The following is a 21,642-nucleotide window of genomic DNA, read 5'->3' on the forward strand; positions in this document are numbered from 1 at the left end:
TATCCTTACAACGCAACACCCCAGTTCTTCCAAGTTGTCAACTTCGTACCAGTGTCTTTTCCCGTCAACAAGCAATGAAGCATTATGTGGACAATGGTCGTTGTGCAAAGCCTCCAAAAGTTCGAGTTGGTGACACAGTCAAAGTTCGTGTCCCAGGCAAGCATCCCAAGCATCGTGGCAGGTACAAAGTTGTGGAACAGGTTAGCCTAACTTCCTTTCGGTTGAGTGATGGCAACATATAGAACTTATCTCGTATCGTCATCTCTCATATGGATTCGGCTTAAACGTCTCAAGCATCCGCTCATCACTCTTCCACCCCTTCAGTAGGTTATTGCATGTGGCCTCCATGTTCAGACATTGCATTCTCAAGGGGAGAGGACCTTCCAGTAGGTGTAGCTGGTACCCATATGCCAGGTGAAACAGGTCACACTGAGCCTTCACCAACGTCAGAGTCTGACGAACCGGAATTTGCATCGGAAAGTCTTGCTGCAGCTGAATCTGGTACTTCATATAATGAGGCCGCAAATGCAAGCACAGAGTCCGGCCCAGTGCCTTCTCTACCATTTGAGGTCTCTTCACCAGAGGCCGTGCAATCGCCAAGCTGGTCTCAAAAGCGCCGCTCTGAAAGAAAGTGGACTAAACCTAGCCGCTTGACGGAGTCTATTCTATACCAATTGAAAGTTCTTGTTTTTGTATAAAGTGTGCTAAGTGTTCTTGTACTTCTACGCGCCATGTATTCTTCTATGTGCTATTCTGGGTATACTGTTCAATTGTATGTTCTTAAGAGTGTCTTTTTCTACAGAGGGACGGTGGTGTGTAGTGCTGTTTTATTCAGTTTTGTTTGTGGTTTGCAAGGTGGCGGTGGCGCCTCCCACGGTAGCGATGCATGCACCGCTATGGTGCATGTGAAGCGTAAGTGTACATAGTTGTGAATAAATGAGTTGGTGACGAGCCCTTCTTTGAGACAAACGTTTCCTTCTCTTCGGCACTCTGCCCCCCGCCGTGTGGTGGCTTCCCGGTGTGCTTGCCGCCGCATCAGCGGGGTTTGGTTCTATGGCTCTTGTTCTTCTGCCCAGCTACTGGGGCGGCCAAGACACGACACAACACCGTGTGCACGCCACATTACTTTACTTTAAATGTAACTTTAAGTTTTCTTTATTTTCTTTATTAATTGATTACTCACTTAGCCTGAAGGCACTGCAGCAGAAAGTTGCAATGTCAAGAAAAATACGTATCGATCGACACAGCGCACTTGCTCTCTTGATAAGCCATTCTATTCGCTCATAAAACAAAAAATAAGTGAGCATAAAAATCGCACCTAGTACAATATTCTAAAATCTTAGAACAATGATCATTGCCGAAAGAAACATAATGAGGACTGTTTACGTACATTTCTCTTCCGATCTGAGCTTTACCATGAAATATTTGACATAGAAGCTTTAACCGCAGTTTTCTTCTACAAGATGAGAGTAATTCCCACCTTAGCTCATTTTTCAAATAGGACAACTGTCATTTCTTGAGTACCGGCTTAGGACAAATCTTGCACCTCTGTTCTAAAATTTTTTTCAAGTTTGTCATTTAAATTTCCTAAGGGTTCCACATAGAGCAAATGTACAGTAAAATGCCAAGCAAGCGCCCGCCTCCCTGTTCAGGGAAATCTGAAATAAGCTGTAAATTAGCACTAGTGATCGATCTGGGACCGAGCAAGTGCACACCTCCCAAAACTGGCCAGATTATTTTTCATCATAGGAGGGGCGCTTGCTCGACATTTTGCGGTATATTAAATATGCCATTGGTTTTAAACATGCTAGTGCATGTCTCAGGTTTCGCTGTACAGTATTTAATGACTTGGTGGCTATCGAAACCTCTGAATCAATATGAGAAGTCCACGAGGAGCTCTCCACGGTTTTGCATTCATTCTCCACTTATCGTGGATACCCAGAGGGACACTGTTCTCATCGCTGCACCCACGCAGAATTTGGGCTTAGATAGTGCTCATAAAGGTTACGATTTGAAAAATAGGCATTTATAGGCACTAATATAAAAACACTAAAAGGCCTGGTTAACTTCAAATTCATGCTCATATGCCAAGGTGGTGCAATAAGAAAGCGAGGAACAAAATAGGCATTTTGCTGAAATAGTAATAACTGAGCTTAATGTGTAGAAAACAGATTGAAGCTGGAGCTAGGCAGTGAGGAAGAAGAGGTTGCGATGAGCACACTCTGTATATATTGTTTTAGTCTCGTTCTGTCAACAATAAACCGAAGATGCATTGGCTGTGCGGATGCCTGAGGACAGATGTGAAGACTTCAACCCCCTTCGCAACACCGGGTTGAAGAACGAAACAATGGTGTATGGCTCAACGACAAACCGTCGCGGGAAGGACCACAACTGTTGGTGACGCACGTACACAGGCAAGAGATCTTTCAAGGTCCTGTCGAAGAAGCCGAAGACGCTTTGAGCAAATCTGAAAACGCTTACGAGCGAAATTGATAAGATGGAAGAAGATGTTGATCGAGCGCAACTAACGATTGATTTATATGTGGGGTGTAACGTCCGAAAACTGCCATATGATTATGCGGGACGTCGTAGTGGAGGGCTCCGGAAATTTCGACCACCTGGGGTTCTTTAACGTGCACCCAAATCTGAGCACACGGGTTTACAACATTTCTGCCTCCATCGGAAATGCAGCCGCCGCAACCGGGATTCGATCCCGCGACCTGGAGCGCAACTAATAACACCTTAAAACCAGATGAAGAGCGTGTCACAGATCCTAAGCCAAGTTAACGAATAGACTGAACCGCTCATTGAAGAAGACACGGTGGAAGAATTCGAAAGAGTTTTCCAGTATGAGATCAAGATCGTCGCCACAACAACAAAAATAGAGGAGCAATTACGAGAGAACAAGAGACGTGACTGACTAAAAGAATGGTGACAGAACAGGCGAGTTCAGTGCAAGGTACTAATTACATCTCAAAGACGTAAGAGCTTGTAAAGTTGCCACTTCTTGAGATGATCAAGTTCGGTGGGAAAAGAATAGCGTGGCCTAGGTTTTGGCATCAGTTCGAGTCATCAGTGCTTAACAGATTGAACGTGGTGAAAAGTCAGAGATTTAATTACCTTCTGGCGGGGAGCGGGGAGGCTAATCTCTTATAGAAGGTTTTCAGTTTTCTGCTCAGTATTACGAGCCTGCAGTCGCTCTTCTGAAAGAAACCTTCAGACGACAATATACTTTAGGAAAGACATCCTTAGAGCTAGCAAAAGTGGAAGCAGGGAAGAGTTCGAAAGATGTGGTTGAATCGAAGAAACATTACCAGAAGTTGCAAGTGAACATGCAAGCGTTGCAGTCGTTAGGAGTGGAAACGGATAGTTACACCACAGTTATAACTCCTTTAGTGACATCACTGCTACCGGTAGACATGAAGATTGAAGGAGATAGAGAAAGGCACTAACAACCGACCAGCAACAGACGGAGTCAGACACATTGTCAAGAGAGAACACGTGCAGTTTGAAAGAAATATTGGAGCTTTGAAACATATATATACGCAGCAGAGAAGAAACTCGCGAGCAGAAATACGACGTGATGTAGTCACCCCACAGCATGATACGGACTAGAACATCTACGCTTCGTAGAACCTCAATGAAAAAAATGCATCTTCTGTGAGATGAATGGACATTACACAGAAGATTACAGAAGAAGCATTACTATGGAATAGAAGAAAGAAGTCTTGCAGCGGGAGCAAAGGTGCTTTAGATGCACTACACCTCACCACACGGCAAAGATATGCTGTGCTAACATACGCTGCAAGACATATAAGGGAAGGCACGCGACACCCATGTGTCCACCTCGCACACCTGCAGGAAAGTCAGCTCAACAGCAAAGCAGCGGTGATCAGCGTGTACGTACAAGCGCGCAACCTGACCGATTACACACCAGCAAGTCCTGCAACATGCACGCACAGCAGTCCGGTGAAGACAAGTGCGTACTACTACAGACAGCATTTCTGTGGACGGAGGGAGCCAGCAGACATTGATCCTAAAAAGACCGTCAAGACAACTAGGCGCAAAGTAAGAAGACCAGGAGGGATCATCGTTGGATCGTTTGGAGGAGTAAAAAAAAAAAAAAACTCGACATGAAAGTCGTCGAAGTTAGCGTGAAAAAGGACCCTACATTGGCACATGTCATGATTGAGACACTGGAGATAGAACTTATCCTGCGACATGCTACCATTGACAATACATAAAAGAGCAAGATAGATAGGAATTTGTATATCTGATGTCAGTAAGAAGATAGGAAGTGAAAGGAAGAATTTTGAAACTTCAAAATTAATTGGAGCAGATTGGAATATAGCGACTAGTTGCATTGGCGAGATTCATTCAAAATTAATGAAAATAGAAACGATGTTGAGATGGACGGTCCAAGGTCCCGTACCACTTCATTGTGTGCCAATGAAATCATCGACGTTTATGGTACTCAAGGTCAGTGCCAAGTCGAACGCGATTGTCGATGAACTGCAGCAAATCTGGGACTTAGAAAACATTGGAACCTAGGAGAAACCAGAGTCAAAGATGAGCGATGACCACGTGCTAGAGTACGTCCGACAGACAATGGAGTTCAAAGCAGGAAGATACCAAGTGCGGCTGAAAGGAAATGAAAGGCAATGAAAGGAAAACGTAACATTGCACGACAACACCACCATTGCAGAGAAGAGGCTTATCCAAGTGACAAAGAAACTATGCAAGGATAAAGATGACCTCCAAGCCTATGACAGAGCTATTCTTCGAGTAAGAAATAGCAGAAAATGTCAAAGAAGCTGCCGAATCAGACATACAGAACAAATTTGTATACTACATGCCGCATCAGGCGGTAATCAAGAAAGATGAAACAACAAAGATACAAATCGTCTTTGACGCATCGTCAAGTGAGAACCTAGGGGAATCCTTGGAATGACGACTTGAAAAATGAGACAAATTTTAACCATGACATCACAAGTTCAGCGCAGGATACCTTAGTAACCTGCGCTTCGCCGATGACATTGCATTGCTGAGTAACTCAGGGGACAAATTGCAACTCATGATTACGGAGTTAGACAAGGAGAGCAGAAAGGTGGGTCTTAAAATTAATCTGCAGAAAACGAAAGTAATGTACAACAACCTCGGCAAGGAGCAGCGCTTCGAGATAGGTAATAGTGCACTTGAAGTTGTAAAAGACTATGTCTACTTAGGGCAGGTAATAACCGCAGAGCCGAACCACGAGATTGAAGTAACTAGAAAAATAAGAATGGGGTGGAGCACATTCGGCAAGCCTTCTCCAATTATGACAGGTAAATTGCCACTATCCCTCAAGAGGAAGGTATATAACAGCTGTATCTTGCCGGTACTTAGCTACGGAGCAGAAACCTGGAGACTTACAAAGACGGTTCAGCTTAAATTGAGGACGACGCAGCGAGCAATGGAAAGAAAAATGGTAGGTGTAACCTTAAGAGGCAAGAATAGAGCAGAGTGGATTAGGGAACAAACGGGAGTTAAGGATATCATAGCTGAAATCAAGAAGAAGAAATGGACATGGGCAGGGCATGTAGAGCGTAGACAGGATAACCGCTGGTCATTAAGGGTAACTGACTGGATTCCCAGAGAAGGGAAGCGGGTTAGGGGGAGACAGAACATTAGGTGGACAGATGAGATTAAGAAGTTTGCGGGTATAAATTGGCAGCAGCAAGCACAGGACCGGGTTAACTGGCGGAACATGGGAGAGGCCTTTTTCCTGCAGTGGACGTAGTCAGGCTGATGATGATGATGATGATGATCACAAGTTCGCTGATGAACTTTTGACAGCACCAGATTGCCATGTCATCCGATATGGAAAAAGCAGTTTTACAGATCAGAATTCATGAAAATGATCGAGACGCACTGTGATTTCTGTGGTGGGAAAGAATACCTAGCGAAGATATGGCAAGTCTGAAGATTAGAACATGGAGAATGACGAGGGTAACTTTTGGCACTACACCAAGTAGCTTTCTTCTGATGGCCACAATTCATAGGCATTTGGATAAATTCGAAGAGAAACATCCTGCAGTTGTGGTGCAACTCTGGAAATGGAATTGTCCACAGTGTTTGTGAAAAGTAACGTCGCTTAAGCTGGTCGACCTCAGGACGTGTGTGCACTTTCGGAGTTCTGTCAGCTACGTCGTTGCAATACACGATCGTGCCTACAGCGACAGTTGTTTCGTCTACAGCTGTTGCGATAAACGATAACCGCAGCTCTGACAGTGCGTGCGCAGGCCGCACGTGTCTTTCTGAAGCTTCAAGCATGGTGATCTCGGTCTTCGTTCGATGGTTTCGGTACTAAAATTTATACCCCCAGCCGCGATGAGGTAAAGTGTTCAGAACATATGAATTTTGGTTTCATAGACGTGAAACTTGACTGGGGTAATCCACAAATTCGTGTCTGCTGGTTTCGCATCATTGAGATTCTACTGTAGGTTTAGACTAATGCCTCCTAAATTCATTTACAATAAAGTGCGATTGATTAATTGATTTATATGTGGAGTTTAACATCCCAAAACCACCATATGATTATGAGGGACACTGTAGTGGAGGGCTCCGGAAATTTAGACCACCTAGGGTTCTTTTACATGCGCCCAAATTTGAGCACACGGGCCTACATTTCCTTCTGCATCGGAAATGCAGCCGCCGCAGCCGGGATTCGATCCTGCGACCTGCGGGTTAGCAGCCGAGTACCTTAGCCACTAGACTATTGCGGCGGGGAATAAAGTGCGATGGGTTCGCAGAAAGCCTGGATCAGATTGGGCTGCTATTTATCAATGCGGTCAGATCACACAAAGAAATTTTGATTTCAGTGAGATTTTCCTGACAAACGTAAGAAGTGGTTGAAACCCCGGAGTCTTCAAGAAAATCCGGGAGACTTGGCGGGTATGGGGTTTCCAAGAATTTCAAAGAGCTGTGCACACCCTGTTCTCTACATAGGAAAGCATGCCAAAATATGCATCCAAGCATATTCATCTGTATTTTGCAGATAGTACCAGAAAAAAAATATAAAGTTGCGCACAGTCCTCAAACATCTCGCGTTGCTTCGTAATACGGGCCACAATGTGCGCCGGCGGTCCTCTTCTCAAGAGGAGAAGCTTTGGAGCTGGTGCCCGCCCATTGTGCGCCAGCGACAAGTTGACCTCACATAGAGCCGGGACAGCTTCAAAATTATGCACGAAGGTCAGCAATTGTTCAGTGGATGAGACCACTTAAGGTCATCAACAAAAACAAGACTGACACAAAACACCATCGCAATGAGGGATTGAAGCTCAGCTGCTGTCATCTTCGAACTCAAAGCTCGTCATTTAAGTGGGAGCACTTGCTTGGATTATCCGAACGTGATGTTTCTAATAAGTTTTGCACAATGCTGACTGAAACTGGGCAATTGGTCCACAACACTGCTGCACTGCCTAGTTCTGTAGAGCAGCAAATCCAAGATGCATAGACTTTATCACATGCTCAACTGGATAACACGTATCCTCTACTATAGTTGCGTAGTGCTCTACCACTAACCCGCGTAAGAACGGCAACCAGTCCCGACAACGTATCGTACAGTGTTCTGAAAAATCTAGGACCCAACAGCATGCCAGTTCTTCTACGGATATATAACGACATGTGGACAAAGGCGTACGTTCCAATGTGTTGGAAGGTCGCAAGAATCGTCCCACTACCGAAGCCCGGTAAATCACCGCTTTTGCTTGACTCATTTCGACCAGTCAGCCTCCCTAGCTGTGTATCTAAAGTAATGGAAAAAATGGTTGACAGAAGATTACAGTGGTGGATTGAAGCTAACAACTCACTCCCAGAACAGATGGCTGGCTTCAGACGACGACGATGCACCATGGACTGCGTCCTCGACCTCGTTACATTTGTAGAACATGAGATGAGCTGTGGAAACATAGATGTTGCGGCGTTCATAGATATTAAGAAGGCGTTCGACTCTGTGAGCCACCTTTCTGTGCTGGACGGGCTTACCTCACTAGGGGTTCACGGTCCTATCCTTCAATGGATCGCCAACTTCCTATGTAACAGACAAATATACATTTCAACCAATAACGGAGACAGCGATCGCTTCAATATGAGCAGAGGTGTACCCCAAGGAAGCGTTCTAAGTCCGCTTCTTTTCAATGCTGCAATGGCAGGCCTTCCAGAAGTACTGCCCGAAACCTTGAACATATCCATGTATGCAGACGACATATGCATATGGACGTCTCACAAATTACTGGAAGTGATCGAACATCGGCTTCAACAAGGACTAGACGCAATAAGTGATTACCTCAAAGAGCGAGGCATGCAGATTTCTCATCGCCGAATATGTAGTTCTGCCATTCACGAGAAAAAGAGTGAAAAACTTGAAGCTTTTGTGGATGGCCAGAGAATCGAAATCGCAAGAAAGCATTGCTTCCTTGGCGTTACCTTAGATAGCCAACTCAGATGGAGTCGGCATATTGCTGATCTAGAAAATCAAGTGAACAGCACCATAGATGTTATACGTCACATCGCGGGAAAAAAATGGGGCTGTACATCAGCGTCTCTCCTCCACGTCCATTGTGCACTAATCCGACAGAAAATTGCCTACTCTGCGCCAGTTCTCCACAAAATCTCTCAGACGTTGCTACACCGACTTCACCTGTTACAAGCACGAAGCTTACGCATACATCTGGGGGTACCACAGGCAACATCAAGTTCTTTGACACTGGCAGAGGCAAGAGAACCCAACTTTACAGTAATTAGAAATGTGGAGACATGTCGGCACCTCTTTCGTCTAGTCACGCTACACCCTTCCCATCCGCTCATATCCAACATCGCGAACCATGCTGGAGCGGAAGTACAGTATTTGTGCCAACAGTACATTTCCCGGCTTCCTGTGTCAACACATTGGCCACCGGACCAAAACTACCCCCCATGGCTGCTTGAGCTACCAACTATTGAAACATCAATAGAAGTACTTCGCAGCAAACATGAAGTGCCAACCGTTGCCGCTCGGAAGTTAGAATCACATCATCTGTTTGACAGGTACCAAGGATACCCTCACGTGTACACTGACAGCTCCGTCACCAAAGAGACAGCGACATCAGCATTCATAATTCCGGAATTGCACGAAGAATATGCATGTCGGTTGGGCCCCCTGTCTTCTTCAACAACGTCGGAGCTCGTAGCGATTTCGCTAGCCATAAGCTTTATTAAACTGTCAACGACACCAAGAATATGGGTGGTAATTACAGACACTCTGGCAGCACTGGCATGTGTGGAAAGTGCCACTTCAGACACATTGATGTGTGTATAATATACGCTATACTAAAAGATCTCTCAGAAGCTACAAAGTGGAATCATCAAGTGGCATTTCAGTGGGTTCCCAGTCACTGAAAAATGAAATGAAATGGCGGATGAGTTGGCGAAAACCGCTCATAATTCTACGCAAACGTGCCTCATTCCGGTATCTCAATATCATGTAAATAGAATTTTAAGAACAACAAAACCTGAATTATGCCTGTCTACCTGGTTCACAGACAAAACAAAGGAATCCATCCTATATTCTGTTGATCCTAATCTTGAATGCCAATCAGACCGTGACCTCCCAAGACGTATCGACACACTCATTCAACGCCTACGACTCGGAACTGCTTACACAAAGCACTTCCTACTTCGTATTCATCGTGCAACATCGTCAGCATGTTCATGTGGCCACGACGACGAGGATATCTGTCACGTTTTGCTCGACTGTCCGAAACACGACACACACCGAAGGAGACTAGAACAAGAACGGCATAGGTTAGATCCTGAGCGACCATTCGGGTTGAATAAAATACTAGGTCCATGGCCATCCAAAACAAATGGCAAAGCAATGAAGGTGCTGCAACAGTTCTTCGAAGAAACAAAGATTTGTGACGAATACTGAGCGGACAAAAGTAAAAAGTGAGCGTGTGGTCTACGTGTTTGTTCTGCCCATATAGGAGAACTTTTGCTCTCACCCATGTGGGACTGTATATATGTATATATGCATTGTTTTTTCCATATTTTTATTTGTACCAATTAAGTGGAAAGGGGTAGCCGTCGCCAAGTAACGGTGACAAAAAACTCCTTCGTTTATTTTCTATTTCAGTAAAAAAAAAAAAAGGGAGCACTTGCAAGATAGTTTCGAGTAAAGCTTATTTCTCGTGGTACAGTTGCGCACCAATGCGCGTATCACAACAATGCCATAGCAGGGACTACCGACAGTGTATGCGGCCCTGTGTCCGATTCAAAAATACAAGGGAAACCAAAGCTGCTGGAAAATGGCTGAAAGGCCACTTCCACACATTATACATGTGGTGGTCTTTAGCCAATAATGTTTTGTTACATAAATCTTCCCCAAGTTTGAACAACAGCTTTCTAGTGAATAGCTGACATGTATTTCAGGCAGTTATAACCACTCAGCACTGTCAGATTGCAAAGCTGACGCCACGAATTGATATTTGACTTGCAAAGGTCTTTTTAATTACCGAACTTCTACGTTACTAAAGCATAATCACGAGCAGCACACATTTCTTTTAAATTTGTCCGCCAAACCCATTTTCTCAACACATGCACATTAGTTTGCACAAATGGCCAAATTCAAACTGATTCTGAAAGTTCTGCAACTGGGCTAACTACAAGAAAGTGCTAAATGCATGAGAAAATAAACTATCATGCGAAAATCAATTATTTAAAGCATCAAGCACCGGTGGTCGATTTTATTAGACGTGGTAACTAAGGAGTTAAATGGCATCGGTGAGCATGTGGCATCTTTTTGTAAGCCCTCTTTCTAATAAACTTTTTAGTTGCAAGTTAGCCTGTCCAATTGTCTCTCTCTACGTCCTCGCATTTATACGCTGTTTTCAAGATGAAATTTTACTCAGTGCCTAATTCTGCCAGTTGGCCGCGAAAGCAGGAATGTAACAGTGACTCACTCTTGTCCATATTTCCCTCTCGCGGTGTGCAGATAAGTCGGCCACACGTTGGCATGGGCCACTCGCATATTTCCAACCGTGCGTCTGCTCATGTGCTTACTGCTACAATATGATGCACCCGCATCTCTGAACATGCAAAAGGCACATGGCGCAGCAACTTGTGCAGTGACACCGAAAACTGGACCAATCAAGGAAGAATGCACATTTTCTATGACTCCGAGCTGCCATATCAGTTTCACAAATTTGTCTGTGGGCAAGTGTGAATATCACAACTGGTTTGATTGAAGCATCCCGATTCAGACGTGTTAGAAGCTCACCATTGAAGCACCCAATGAAGCTCACCTGGTTCGGAGCAGATGAATGGCTTTTCACCCGTGTGCAAACGCTGGTGAGTCTTCAGTTGGCCACTCTGGGCAAATGCTCGCTTGCAGCCCGGAAAGTCACATACATATGGCTTCTCACCTGAGATTAAAATGTCAGAAAGCAATGGAAAGAATCAAATGACTTGGCAGGCATGTTCTGGTGTACTAGCTTGGTACATTTGCTACAACAAAAGTGTTTTGAATGTTCTCGATAGAACAGGCTAAGGAGCGTGTACAGTGTACAAGCAAATGAAACAACAAAAAAAATCACAACATATCGACGGATTGAGTGATGATGAGTGGGGTGAAGCGTCTTCATCCGTCCGTGCATGCGTCAATGTGTCCGATCGCGTTTAAGAATGCAGACGACGCGCGGGTAACACTGCCGAGACGCGAGCCAAAGAAGCCGAGCGCAAGCATCTTTAACCGGCCCATCGCTCTGCTTTGTCCACGCCCTACCGACGATCTGCCATGTACAGCGACTATCCAGGAGACTGAGAGAGACACTCGTTCTTAGTGCACTGAGGCAAAGCGTGCACAGCAGCCGATCGGAGAGTAGCGGCAGAGTAACACCACCTAAAGAATAAGATGAGAAATGGTCATTCATTACTTTTGCCTTGTTTTCTTTTTGCCTCTTTTCTCCATTGCGCGTGACCAGCGACAAGGTTAGACTAAGATGAGCTTCGCCCCCAAAGATTACACTATCTCCCACTAAAGGGAGCCATGAGTTGCATGCGAAGTGCATGGATCAACTGAAGATTTGTTCATCAAGGGCACCTTGCCTGATGTTATAGTGTCCTTGCAAGTGGAGCACATCGCGAATTCACTGTAGTTTCTGCTGCTGTTCCTCGCACTGAACTCTTGTTGAAGCACGTGGGTTCATTGCACGTCCGCAGCATCTCGTTCCCCGACGCCGTCACGCGATTGCTGAGAGTTTGTAAAGGAGAGAGGCCATGAGGTCTTATCTAGCCCCTTACAAAGGCCAGAATGCGCTTGTGCACGTTCTGGCAGTGCTTGGGCCAGCTGTTGGGCATGCGCAGTAAACACATCGAATTGAACTCCACTATAGGCTGCTTAACATCTAAAGATATATAAAAAAAACAGCAGCTTTTCACTAAAGGGGTGCCAAGACTGTAGGTTGACCGATTGGTATCTCAAGATCTTGGCGTAACCCACTCTGGGGGATAGGCCATGAATCATATGGTGCCATACTTGGTAAACTAATTCACTTATAACCTTGAAGTGTGGAGCTGTGTAGCCTTCTTAGCTTCTCTTTGGTTTTCTTTTAGGGGCAAAGTTCTTTGCTGCTGAAGAACAAACGCATTCCACACGACAAATTCTATTTCTGCCATCACGGCACAGCACGTGCAAGGTACTCCCTATTAGTCATTACCATGGGTGTTGGCAGGGGGGTGCAAAAGCTGCATTTGCCCTACACAAGCCCCCCCCCCCCCCCTCCAGCCACACCAGAGCCCGCCCTCTCTCGCCATGATGACACAGTGTTGCCCCTCGAAGGTAAAATCCTGCCGATGCCCATGGCAATTTCCCGTTTTTTTTCAACCCCACGCCTTTAGTTTTTAATCATATGAGCTCACTAAGTGGGCTCGTCATAAAGATACTTGTCGCTGCGTGGTGCTTTCTGTGTACGCAGCAGTTACGGTACTCGGCCGCCGACTCGAAGGACGCAGGTTTAATCCAGGGGCAGCACCAAGATTAGTTTACCGGAGCGGGGGAGGGAGGGGAGGCAAAATTTGGAGAAGGCACCAGCCCTGCCACCCCTAGCACTGCCCTTAGTTCCATCCCGACAACAACGACCGCATTTCGATATAGCCGAACTGCCGCAGGCCCCTGTGCTGTGCAATGTCGGTACAGGTTAAAGGGGTACTGACACAAAAACTTTGGCCTCTCGTTTTCTGCTGCAATATCTTACTGATGGCCTGTGGGTCATGACACGACACATCGTTTGCTGCACCATGCGACAAGTAATTAACTACAGGCCCCTCATTATCGATCAGCTTCAGTTTTGGTTTGAGAGAGCTAAAAAAAATGGGTGCAACTGTGGCCTCCTAGCGTGTGCAGATCTTGACAACGTCGTTACACAGAACTATGACACACTTCGGCATGGTACTAGGCTTGTGCGAATATTCGAATATTCAAACAAATAGTTCAATATTCGAATTCGCTTTGATTCTAATTCAAATTATTGATATTTTCGAAGTATTCGCAATGAACAAATAAATGTATAATAATTCGCAGGTCACCGCTTGTAAAGGTGGTTTTACTGCAATGTAGAAGTGCTAAACAGTGAAAACATCTACTTAAAGAACATTCGCTTTTTCCGTGAAGCCTTCCTTCAAATTAAAGGGGCCTTGCAACAATAACTGAACATGGTCAGAAAATTCTGCCGATCGGTAGTCGAGGCTACCGAAAACACGCGAGGCAAATATTGTAGCGCAGTACATGGCCTGTAATTCGCAAAAAAATTTCAAAGCTTAAAACTGCTTTTTTTCCTCACAAAGTGACACTGCAAGCTCAACAATCACTTGTCACAACCTAGAAGAAATATATGGCTCTGGTCACAGGCATTGGCTGATTTGAGCATGGTGCGCTTGTCGACGAGTACGTGTGCGATCGCACTGAAAAGCCGTGTATTAGAAGAAAAAAAAGAGGTGCCCAAGGTCATGAGGTGCGTGTGGAGTATTTTAATTCTTTCGCCGTGCCATTCCTCCCTGCTTAGCTTCCAGCTACTTCGTCAAGACGAGAAGAGAGAATGCAATTGCAGAGTGCGCAAATTTTTAGAACTCTGCTTATACTGGACTGATTCTAGAAACTTTGCTGCAGTAATTTAAGGCAACAAACATGTTTACTGGCTCCATGGCTACTTGAAAAAGTGTTGCAGGGCCCCTTTAAAGGAACATGTTACCCTCAAATGAATTCTTCATTTTATTAAGCTTATATAATCCTAGTATAATAAATTTTAAAACATTAAGTAAATCACAGGTTATCACTCACATCCTACCGAAACTACTACTCAAGGTTGCTTTGACTTCCTTTGAACGAAAAAATAAATGGCATTTGCATAGAGACCCTGTTTCAATTTAAAAAAAATATTGTGCAGGTTAGTTTTGTCATCATAAATATTTCCTTTTTTTCTATGTCATACATACCATTCGAATTCGATTCGAAATCACTATTCGCTTCGAACCAAAAATTCACTATTCGCACAAGCCTACACGGTACGCATCATGAACTACTTTCAAATAGGAAATGCTACTGCAGTGTTGCCAAACACAGACCTTTTTAAGCGTGTGCCACAGCCACGCACTCGCAACCAGCCGTCAAAAAGTATAAACTGCAAAAAGAAATGCGGCAAAAAAAAAAAGGTGGCTATGGCGTCAAGATAACTTGTTTTCTTGACTGTAGCGCAGTGACATGGGAAAGTACGAAGTCGCCTCAGGGTCCCCTTCGATGGTGTCAATGGAGGCGCGTTGGAGTCGAGAGCTCACGCAAACTTCGAAACTCTTTTAAAATACTTTCCCAGCTATATTCGCTGTTGATACTTTGCAGATGATATAGGAATGTTCTTGGGAATCGACCCCACAGGCTATTTCGGCCGCGAAATTTTGTGTCAGTGCCCCTTCAAAGAACACCAGATGTTCAAAATTCCCGTGTGCAAAATTTTGGTGGCCCTCCCACAATGCAGGAATTGAGTTCATGCGACACCAAATATTGTGCTTTGAGCATAGTGTTATGAGATGCATATATATGCCTTTCAGTTAATTAAGTAGTTTATCTAATGGAGGGCTCACGAGGGACGTGGAGTTCACTGGCACCTGAAGGCTAGCACACGATCTCATCTCACAATGCTACCCACACTAAAGCACATACGCAAGTTTCATCAAATGAACTGCATCTTATGGTACTTGCAATGCATGCAACGCTTAAGTCAAAGAAGGGGATGTGTAATGTTTATTGCATTGCTATAAAAGCGGTTAGCCAACACCACAACTACGATGCCCTTACATCACTACTAAAATCCCTTTCCGCAGAATCTTCAACCATTGGCAGGGCATTGCGATGGGTTACTCCGGATGCATACGTAATTTTCAAACTTTGCATCAATTGAAATTGTTCGAGAAACAGGCATCTAATGCTATTCTTCAAACCTGCGTGCGGCACACATATCTAGCTTTCTATAATATGCCTGTGCTATTCGGGTATGGGCCACACATGACTGAGGGAAATGATTTTACAATGTACGGACAAGAATATTACATACATTTCGTGGCCTGCCACTCGATTTTGTCATACACTCACGTACTCATTCGGCAACTTTGGTTAATACCAGGTTCAGCAGAAGACAACTACATCACTCGGGCGTACATAGGCAGATGGTTACATGATCAATAGATAGACATGCTCGAAGTGCATATGTTCGCAATTCGAGCACTTCAAAGAAATACTGCACATTAAAAACTGCATTGTGAGGAAAGTGTCATGCCAAGACAGCTAAAATTACATGCACAGAGAAAAATACGATTTACCTTGAACCCTCCAAGGTAAAACCCTGAGAACGCATATGGTCATGATGATCACGCTCATGACAAGGAAGCTCAAGTACCTTCCAGAGCACATTCTATATCTGCCATCACGGCACAGCACATGCAAGGTACTCTCCATACGTCATTACCATGGGTGTCGGCAAGGAGGTGCAATTGCGGCACTTGCACCCCAGTGCGTGTATTCCTTAATACCTACTCTAAATTCTTAAACCTGGTGATAGCCCTTTAAGGTGTCCGCAGACAAAAAAGAAGTTGACCCTGCACGATTAGATCAAGTTAATATAAAGCAAAAAGACCCTTCTGGCCTTTTGGTACTCTGATTATTCGCCCCTGTGTTGCCTTTCCCAGTCATGCCGAAAAGGAACAGACTGAGGAAAATGTTTATTTGATGATGGAAACTTTAGTCACCATGCTGGACTAGAAAAAAATGCATGGCTATGCTAAACCACATCGCTGTTGTACCATCATAAACTAAAACATTTCTATTTGCGTATAAACTAAAACATTTCTATTTGCGTTCCTGTCATAGACACAAATCCCACACTATTTCTTAGAAAACTTGAATTTAGTCAAAGTTTATATTTACGATTTTAGACGCCTAAAACAGTGTTTGTCCGTCCAATTTTGGCACCTAAACCCAGTTTTTTAGTGCCTAAAAACCCAACCTCTAGTCATTACCATGGGCATCGGCAGGGACGTCCTAAAGCAGCACTTGCCCTCCTGTAGCAGTGCTCCCAAAACCACAAACTTCGTTCTTATAACGAGAAGGAACGCGGCTGTCGATCAATTGAACGTCAAGTACCACTTCAGCACGAATGCGCAAAAAAAAAAAACAACACAAAGATGACGCCACACTCAGTACAAGGAAAAGTGTTGTGTGCTTTTTTTCGCCCACTCCCACTGATATTACCAACTCAATTTCAAAATGCGAGTCTAAAACTACCACAGCGCGCGTTACGACGGCTGTTACTAGCAGATTGATCGAGTGGTCCCAATAGCCCACTATTCAGAAGTGTGCAAGAACGTGCATCAAAGAAAGTCCACCGAGAACACATAGTGAGGCTGCGTAACATCAACATAAACAGCGACGCTGTTATTCATGGCGAAAACAAAGCGAGCGCCACTGTCTCGACGCGGCCCTCCAGTTAAAAAACCAACCGAAGTGCGGACTTCTTTCCGCCATGAAGAAAAAACGTAAACTGTGCGACAGAGGACTCACCAGTGTGCGTCCGCATGTGAGCCTGGAGGGACTTGTCGCGTGGAAAAACGCGGTTGCACACCTTACACTTGATGTTGCTGGGGGACGAAGAGCCTTCGCGGATCAGCGACGTGATGGTATCCAGCCTAGGGCGACCGCGACGCTGGCCGTCGTGCGCCGGGCTGCTCTGCGGCGACGAAGGACGGCACCCGGTGACCACCGCCGAGCCTGTGCTGCCGGCGCGCGGGCTCTTCAGGTCGACCGCTTCGGCGACTTCATGCCAGTGCCACGGGTAGTACGCCTGGTCTCTGATCGGCGGGCTGCACGGCGACGACGACATTTGTATTGCGAAGGCGCTCAGCACACCGTCGGCACTCACAGCTGACGGTAGCGCACGGAATCGACGTTTACCCGCGCAAATTCCCGCAAATTTCGCGCCAGAATAAACCACTTGGCGCGTAAACGCAGCTATAAAAAATGCGATGCGGCAAATACATTTTTAACTGTTGGTAACCACAAAATTATTCTTTTGTAAAATTTAAGTAGCAACTTAGTGCAAAAACTTAGTTTTCATTCTTCAAATAGGTGTTCATGTGAAAGTAATTGGGTGCAGAAAAATGTGGTTTCCAGAAAAGGCGAGGAGAAAACTTGTCTTCCCGGCGTGCATCGCGGTTCGTTTACCTCGGCCATTTTGCATGAATTCGCGGGAAGAGCAGTAAAATTGGTCAGATTTCTAATCCAAAGGCATCCTCCGATTGGAGTGGCCTATCTGACCATGGAGAGTTCGTACGGCATCGGCGTTAAGAACAGGTATGAACTCTTCTACGATGATGAGGAAGACCCGACAGAACTGCTGCGGCAACAAGAAGAAGAAAAGGAGAGGCGGAAGGCCGAGAAAACCACGGCGAAGGACAAGAGCAAAGGCCCCGCACCCGTGAAGGGCGTCAAAGCGGCCGTCAACGCGGCCGGCAAGAAACAAATCAAGGAAGCACCGGTTAGCAAAAGCCAGGAGAGAACCATCGCACCTAGGGACGGTGAGTGTTGGGCCCTGCCTAGTGCGTCATTTCTCGCGCACCGTAGGCCTAAGCAGCCGAGAAACGTGCGCCGCGCGCTCCATCGAGTATGCCGCGGTGTGCACGGGCCGCTTGCTTCATCGACTCCACTTTTCGTTATTTCGCGTCGATGTAGCGACGCAGCACGCGATTGTTGGTGTAACCACGCTGCCGAAACTTGCCTGCCAAACATGGCAATGTGTATAGGCGCATCAAAACTGGGTGAGCGCAATCACGCTTGCCGGTGCGCGATTAGGTGAGCCGTGGGCGCCGTCCTGTGCACTGTCGTCTCGGCTTTGATTATTTGAATTGTCATGGCACAGTAATGGGACCCCGTCATTAGTACCGACTGGTTATAATTCACGCGCAACCTGAGGTTGCTGCGCAGCTGCTCTAGGTTTTGTTGTTCTTTAACGACCGAGCTGTTCGGTGAGACGCGGCACGTGACGTTCTCGAAGCGAGCCAGCATGGCGGGTTGTCTTTCCTTGACGCCGGTGTCGTCGGTAGATGCCTCGGACCACGTGCTCGATCAGTGTCCTCTTGGCGACGGGCAGCAAGATCAATCGCCGGGTTTATTTACTGGCTGTGCAGACCGTGCTCTCGTTCAGCACACTGTAGCCGTCCTGTTGTGAGGTTAGGCCTCCCACTAGGCCTTCACTGATCGAAGGGCTTGGTTTGCTCCGCGTAATGGTCTTGTCGTTAGCCTTGGAAGTTTGATACGCATAGCTCGCGCTGCCTTGTAATAACGGAAAATGTCCCGACCACCACGTGGTGGCCGTCATCTTTCATGCGGCATGTAAGCTTATTAGCAGACGACAGCGTTGTGCACGCGGCCACAGCGCTTTCTCCTGGCCGCTTCTCATTGGCAGTGCACTTTGCACGGGGTCGATCGTTCTTTCAATGCGGGATGTCCATTCGCTGTCGTGCGTTTACGTAATTTGAGGCCAGCTGCAGGTGCGCTACCCCTTGCGTACTATCGGGCTCAGTATGACTAATAGGGAGTTTTAGAATAACGTTTGCGGGCATAGCGGACACCATATGAGTTTCAGAAATGACCGTAGCGTGTATTAGCGCAGACGTGGAGATAGCTACCTATCTCTACGTCTGTGTCGTCTTTTTTTTATGTACTGCGCTAATACACGCCACGTTCATGGATGACCAACTAGCCCGAACAGCAACCCTTCTGAACTTCAGAATGACGTTTGCCCCTCCTAGGGAGTTTACCTGTCCCGCGAACTACACATAGCCTCGACACCAGCACTTCGCGGGCCGCAATCGCCGCACGCTATTTCGGACTTTCTGCGCGCGGGCCACGAACGACGGCTCGCGTACGACGCATGCGCAGTGGAAGCGACCGCAAGCGCTCGCGGTGCGCTATTCTATAACTCCCCAAACAGTGCACAGCAAGCCCTTGCGGTGTGAAAAGCGTCGTCACGCGAGCTGCCGTTCGAGCCCGCAAGCTCGAACGGCGTAAATAGAGTGCAGCGATTGCGGCCCGCAAAGTGCTTTGTGTAGCTTCTGTGCATTTGGGTTTGTAGTCTGGGCGAAAGTCCTTATGCTTTCCTTAGGGGGGGGGGGGGGAGCAAACGCTATTCTAAAACTCGTATGGCACCCGCACCTAAAGCAATGCCTGCGAATGTTATTCTGAACCTCCCTAATATGTTTGCAGGCGTTGCTTTACTTGCGGACGCCATACGAGGTTTTTTTTTTTGTTTGCTCCCCCTCGGGAAAAGTCTAGAGGCTTTAGTGCCCCCCCCGCTCGCAAACCCAAATGCACAGAAGCTACTCACTGCGCTTTGCGGGCAGCATGCCATTTCGGAATTTCTGGGGGCGAGCCGCAAGTGTGAACAGCGGCTCGCGTTACCGCATGCGCAGTGGCAGCCACCGCATCGCAAGGGCTTGCTGTGCACTATTCTAACCGCCGTATTCATGAATCGACCTTAACTTATGGCGGTAAGATGGAAGAGAAAAGTATAAGATGAGTACAAAGTGCGTTTCAGAAACCTCCCTTTTATTCTGTCATAAGGGCGCGTTATGAAAGGTGCCCTTAAGTATAGCCCCTGGGTGCGAGAGTAGGTAAATTTTCGCTATAAAATCATTACCTCGAGCAGCAATAAATTAGCTTTACTGGAAGAAGCCAACAACAGTATGTACAGAAGCAACCAAACAAACAGTAGCAGAGTTTGTTTAGACACCGGCAGCTTTTGGCAAAATACACGTTTTTCGTCTGGCCACTTTTCTGCAACTACTGTCGACGCGGGTCACTTTTGTTACTTCGACGTCTTGTATGTTCTTGCTGTGCTCGGTGGTGTTGTGTTCGCTGTTTTCTTTCACTTTTTTTGAACTATCGCCAGATTTCTTTGATAGTTCCAGCTGTTTTACAGCTTCTTTACGAAGTTGCATTTATTGTGGAACCAACAAAGTGACTACATCCTCACAGATTTTGTGAACAAGTACCAGGACGGACGCCGTGTGCCTTCAGAGAAAACGAAAAATGTGGAACCAACAAAGTGACTACATCCTCACAGATTTTGTGAACAAGTACCAGGACGGACGCCGTGTGCCTTCAGAGAAAATGAAAAGCGTGGAAGCAGCACGGTATAGAATTCAACAGCCGACTCACTGTGCATCCGTGAACGGCTGACCAAACTACTCGTGTTCACACCACGAGAAGTTTTACCGGTACGGGAGAAAGTGCATACTTGCCAAGTCTCTCGGATTGGCCGGGAGACTCCCGGATTGGCCGGGAGACTCCAGGAGACAGTTTTCATTGTAAGATACCTTACTGCAGATAAAGATCAGCATTTTAAAGATCTCAGGAGATAGGGATGACTGTAGCAGTGTGCTAAGAGTTCATTTCGGGATCGCTGCTTCAGCCAACATCATCCGTCGATTGGCATGAAGTATTGAGCGCGTTGAGACATCTTTTTTTTTGTTGTAGCCTTCAACTCTCTATAAAATGCATTTCTTAGTCATATGCTCATTTGAACACTGATCTTGGTCAAGCTGCACGGTGCGGCGGAACATAAACAAAACAGTGAGACATAAACGGAGCCAGATAATTGAAACCCTGCGCTTCTTTACCGCACTTCTTGCTTTGTGTGCCGTCCTGGCGAACAGTTTGACCAAGATAAATTCAAATGGACTCGTCCAGCACTTCGTGTAAACTTACTCTTGGGTGAAGTTATGTTTTTTGTCATATATATATATATATATATATATATATATATATATATATATATATATATATATAGGTGCAATGGCCGGTGCTCATCTCTTATATTTCGCCCGCACGTTCCCAAATCTTGTGGCGCGCCTGCGCGACAATTTATTTTTCGATATAATATTCCCGACATATTCATTCGTAAGATTGAATTCACGCGTAAGCTTATTAGTGCGGAATACACACTTACCTGCGATAAAATGGTCTTCACACACACTGACTTCAACGTTCAGTACCCAAAGGCTACCTGTCGCTGTAGCTTTCTT

General features: G+C 45.9%; 2 protein-coding genes across 2 annotated transcripts in view; one reads left to right on the plus strand and one right to left on the minus strand.

The window, feature by feature from the left end:
* LOC119180983 (zinc finger protein 367) overlaps positions 1 to 17,617 on the minus strand; it is a 50,089-nt gene extending 32,472 nt beyond the window's left edge. Inside the window, exons 1-2 of the mRNA XM_037432136.2 lie at positions 17,123 to 17,617; positions 11,322 to 11,441 (exon numbers count right to left, since the gene is read on the minus strand). Coding sequence (XP_037288033.2) covers positions 11,322 to 11,441; positions 17,123 to 17,441 — 439 coding nt within the window. The 5' untranslated portion in view covers positions 17,442 to 17,617. The remainder of the gene's footprint in view (positions 1 to 11,321; positions 11,442 to 17,122) is intronic.
* A 135-nt stretch (positions 17,618 to 17,752) lies between these two features.
* Positions 17,753 to 21,642, plus strand: part of LOC119180980 (uncharacterized) — a 78,940-nt gene continuing 75,050 nt past the window's right edge. The window contains exon 1 of the mRNA XM_037432133.2: positions 17,753 to 18,135. Within this exon, the coding sequence (XP_037288030.2) occupies positions 17,877 to 18,135 (259 nt within the window). The 5' untranslated portion in view covers positions 17,753 to 17,876. The remainder of the gene's footprint in view (positions 18,136 to 21,642) is intronic.

Source organism: Rhipicephalus microplus, unplaced genomic scaffold, assembly GCF_043290135.1.
Source record: "Rhipicephalus microplus isolate Deutch F79 unplaced genomic scaffold, USDA_Rmic scaffold_14, whole genome shotgun sequence".
Lineage (NCBI taxonomy): Eukaryota > Metazoa > Arthropoda > Arachnida > Ixodida > Ixodidae > Rhipicephalus > Rhipicephalus microplus.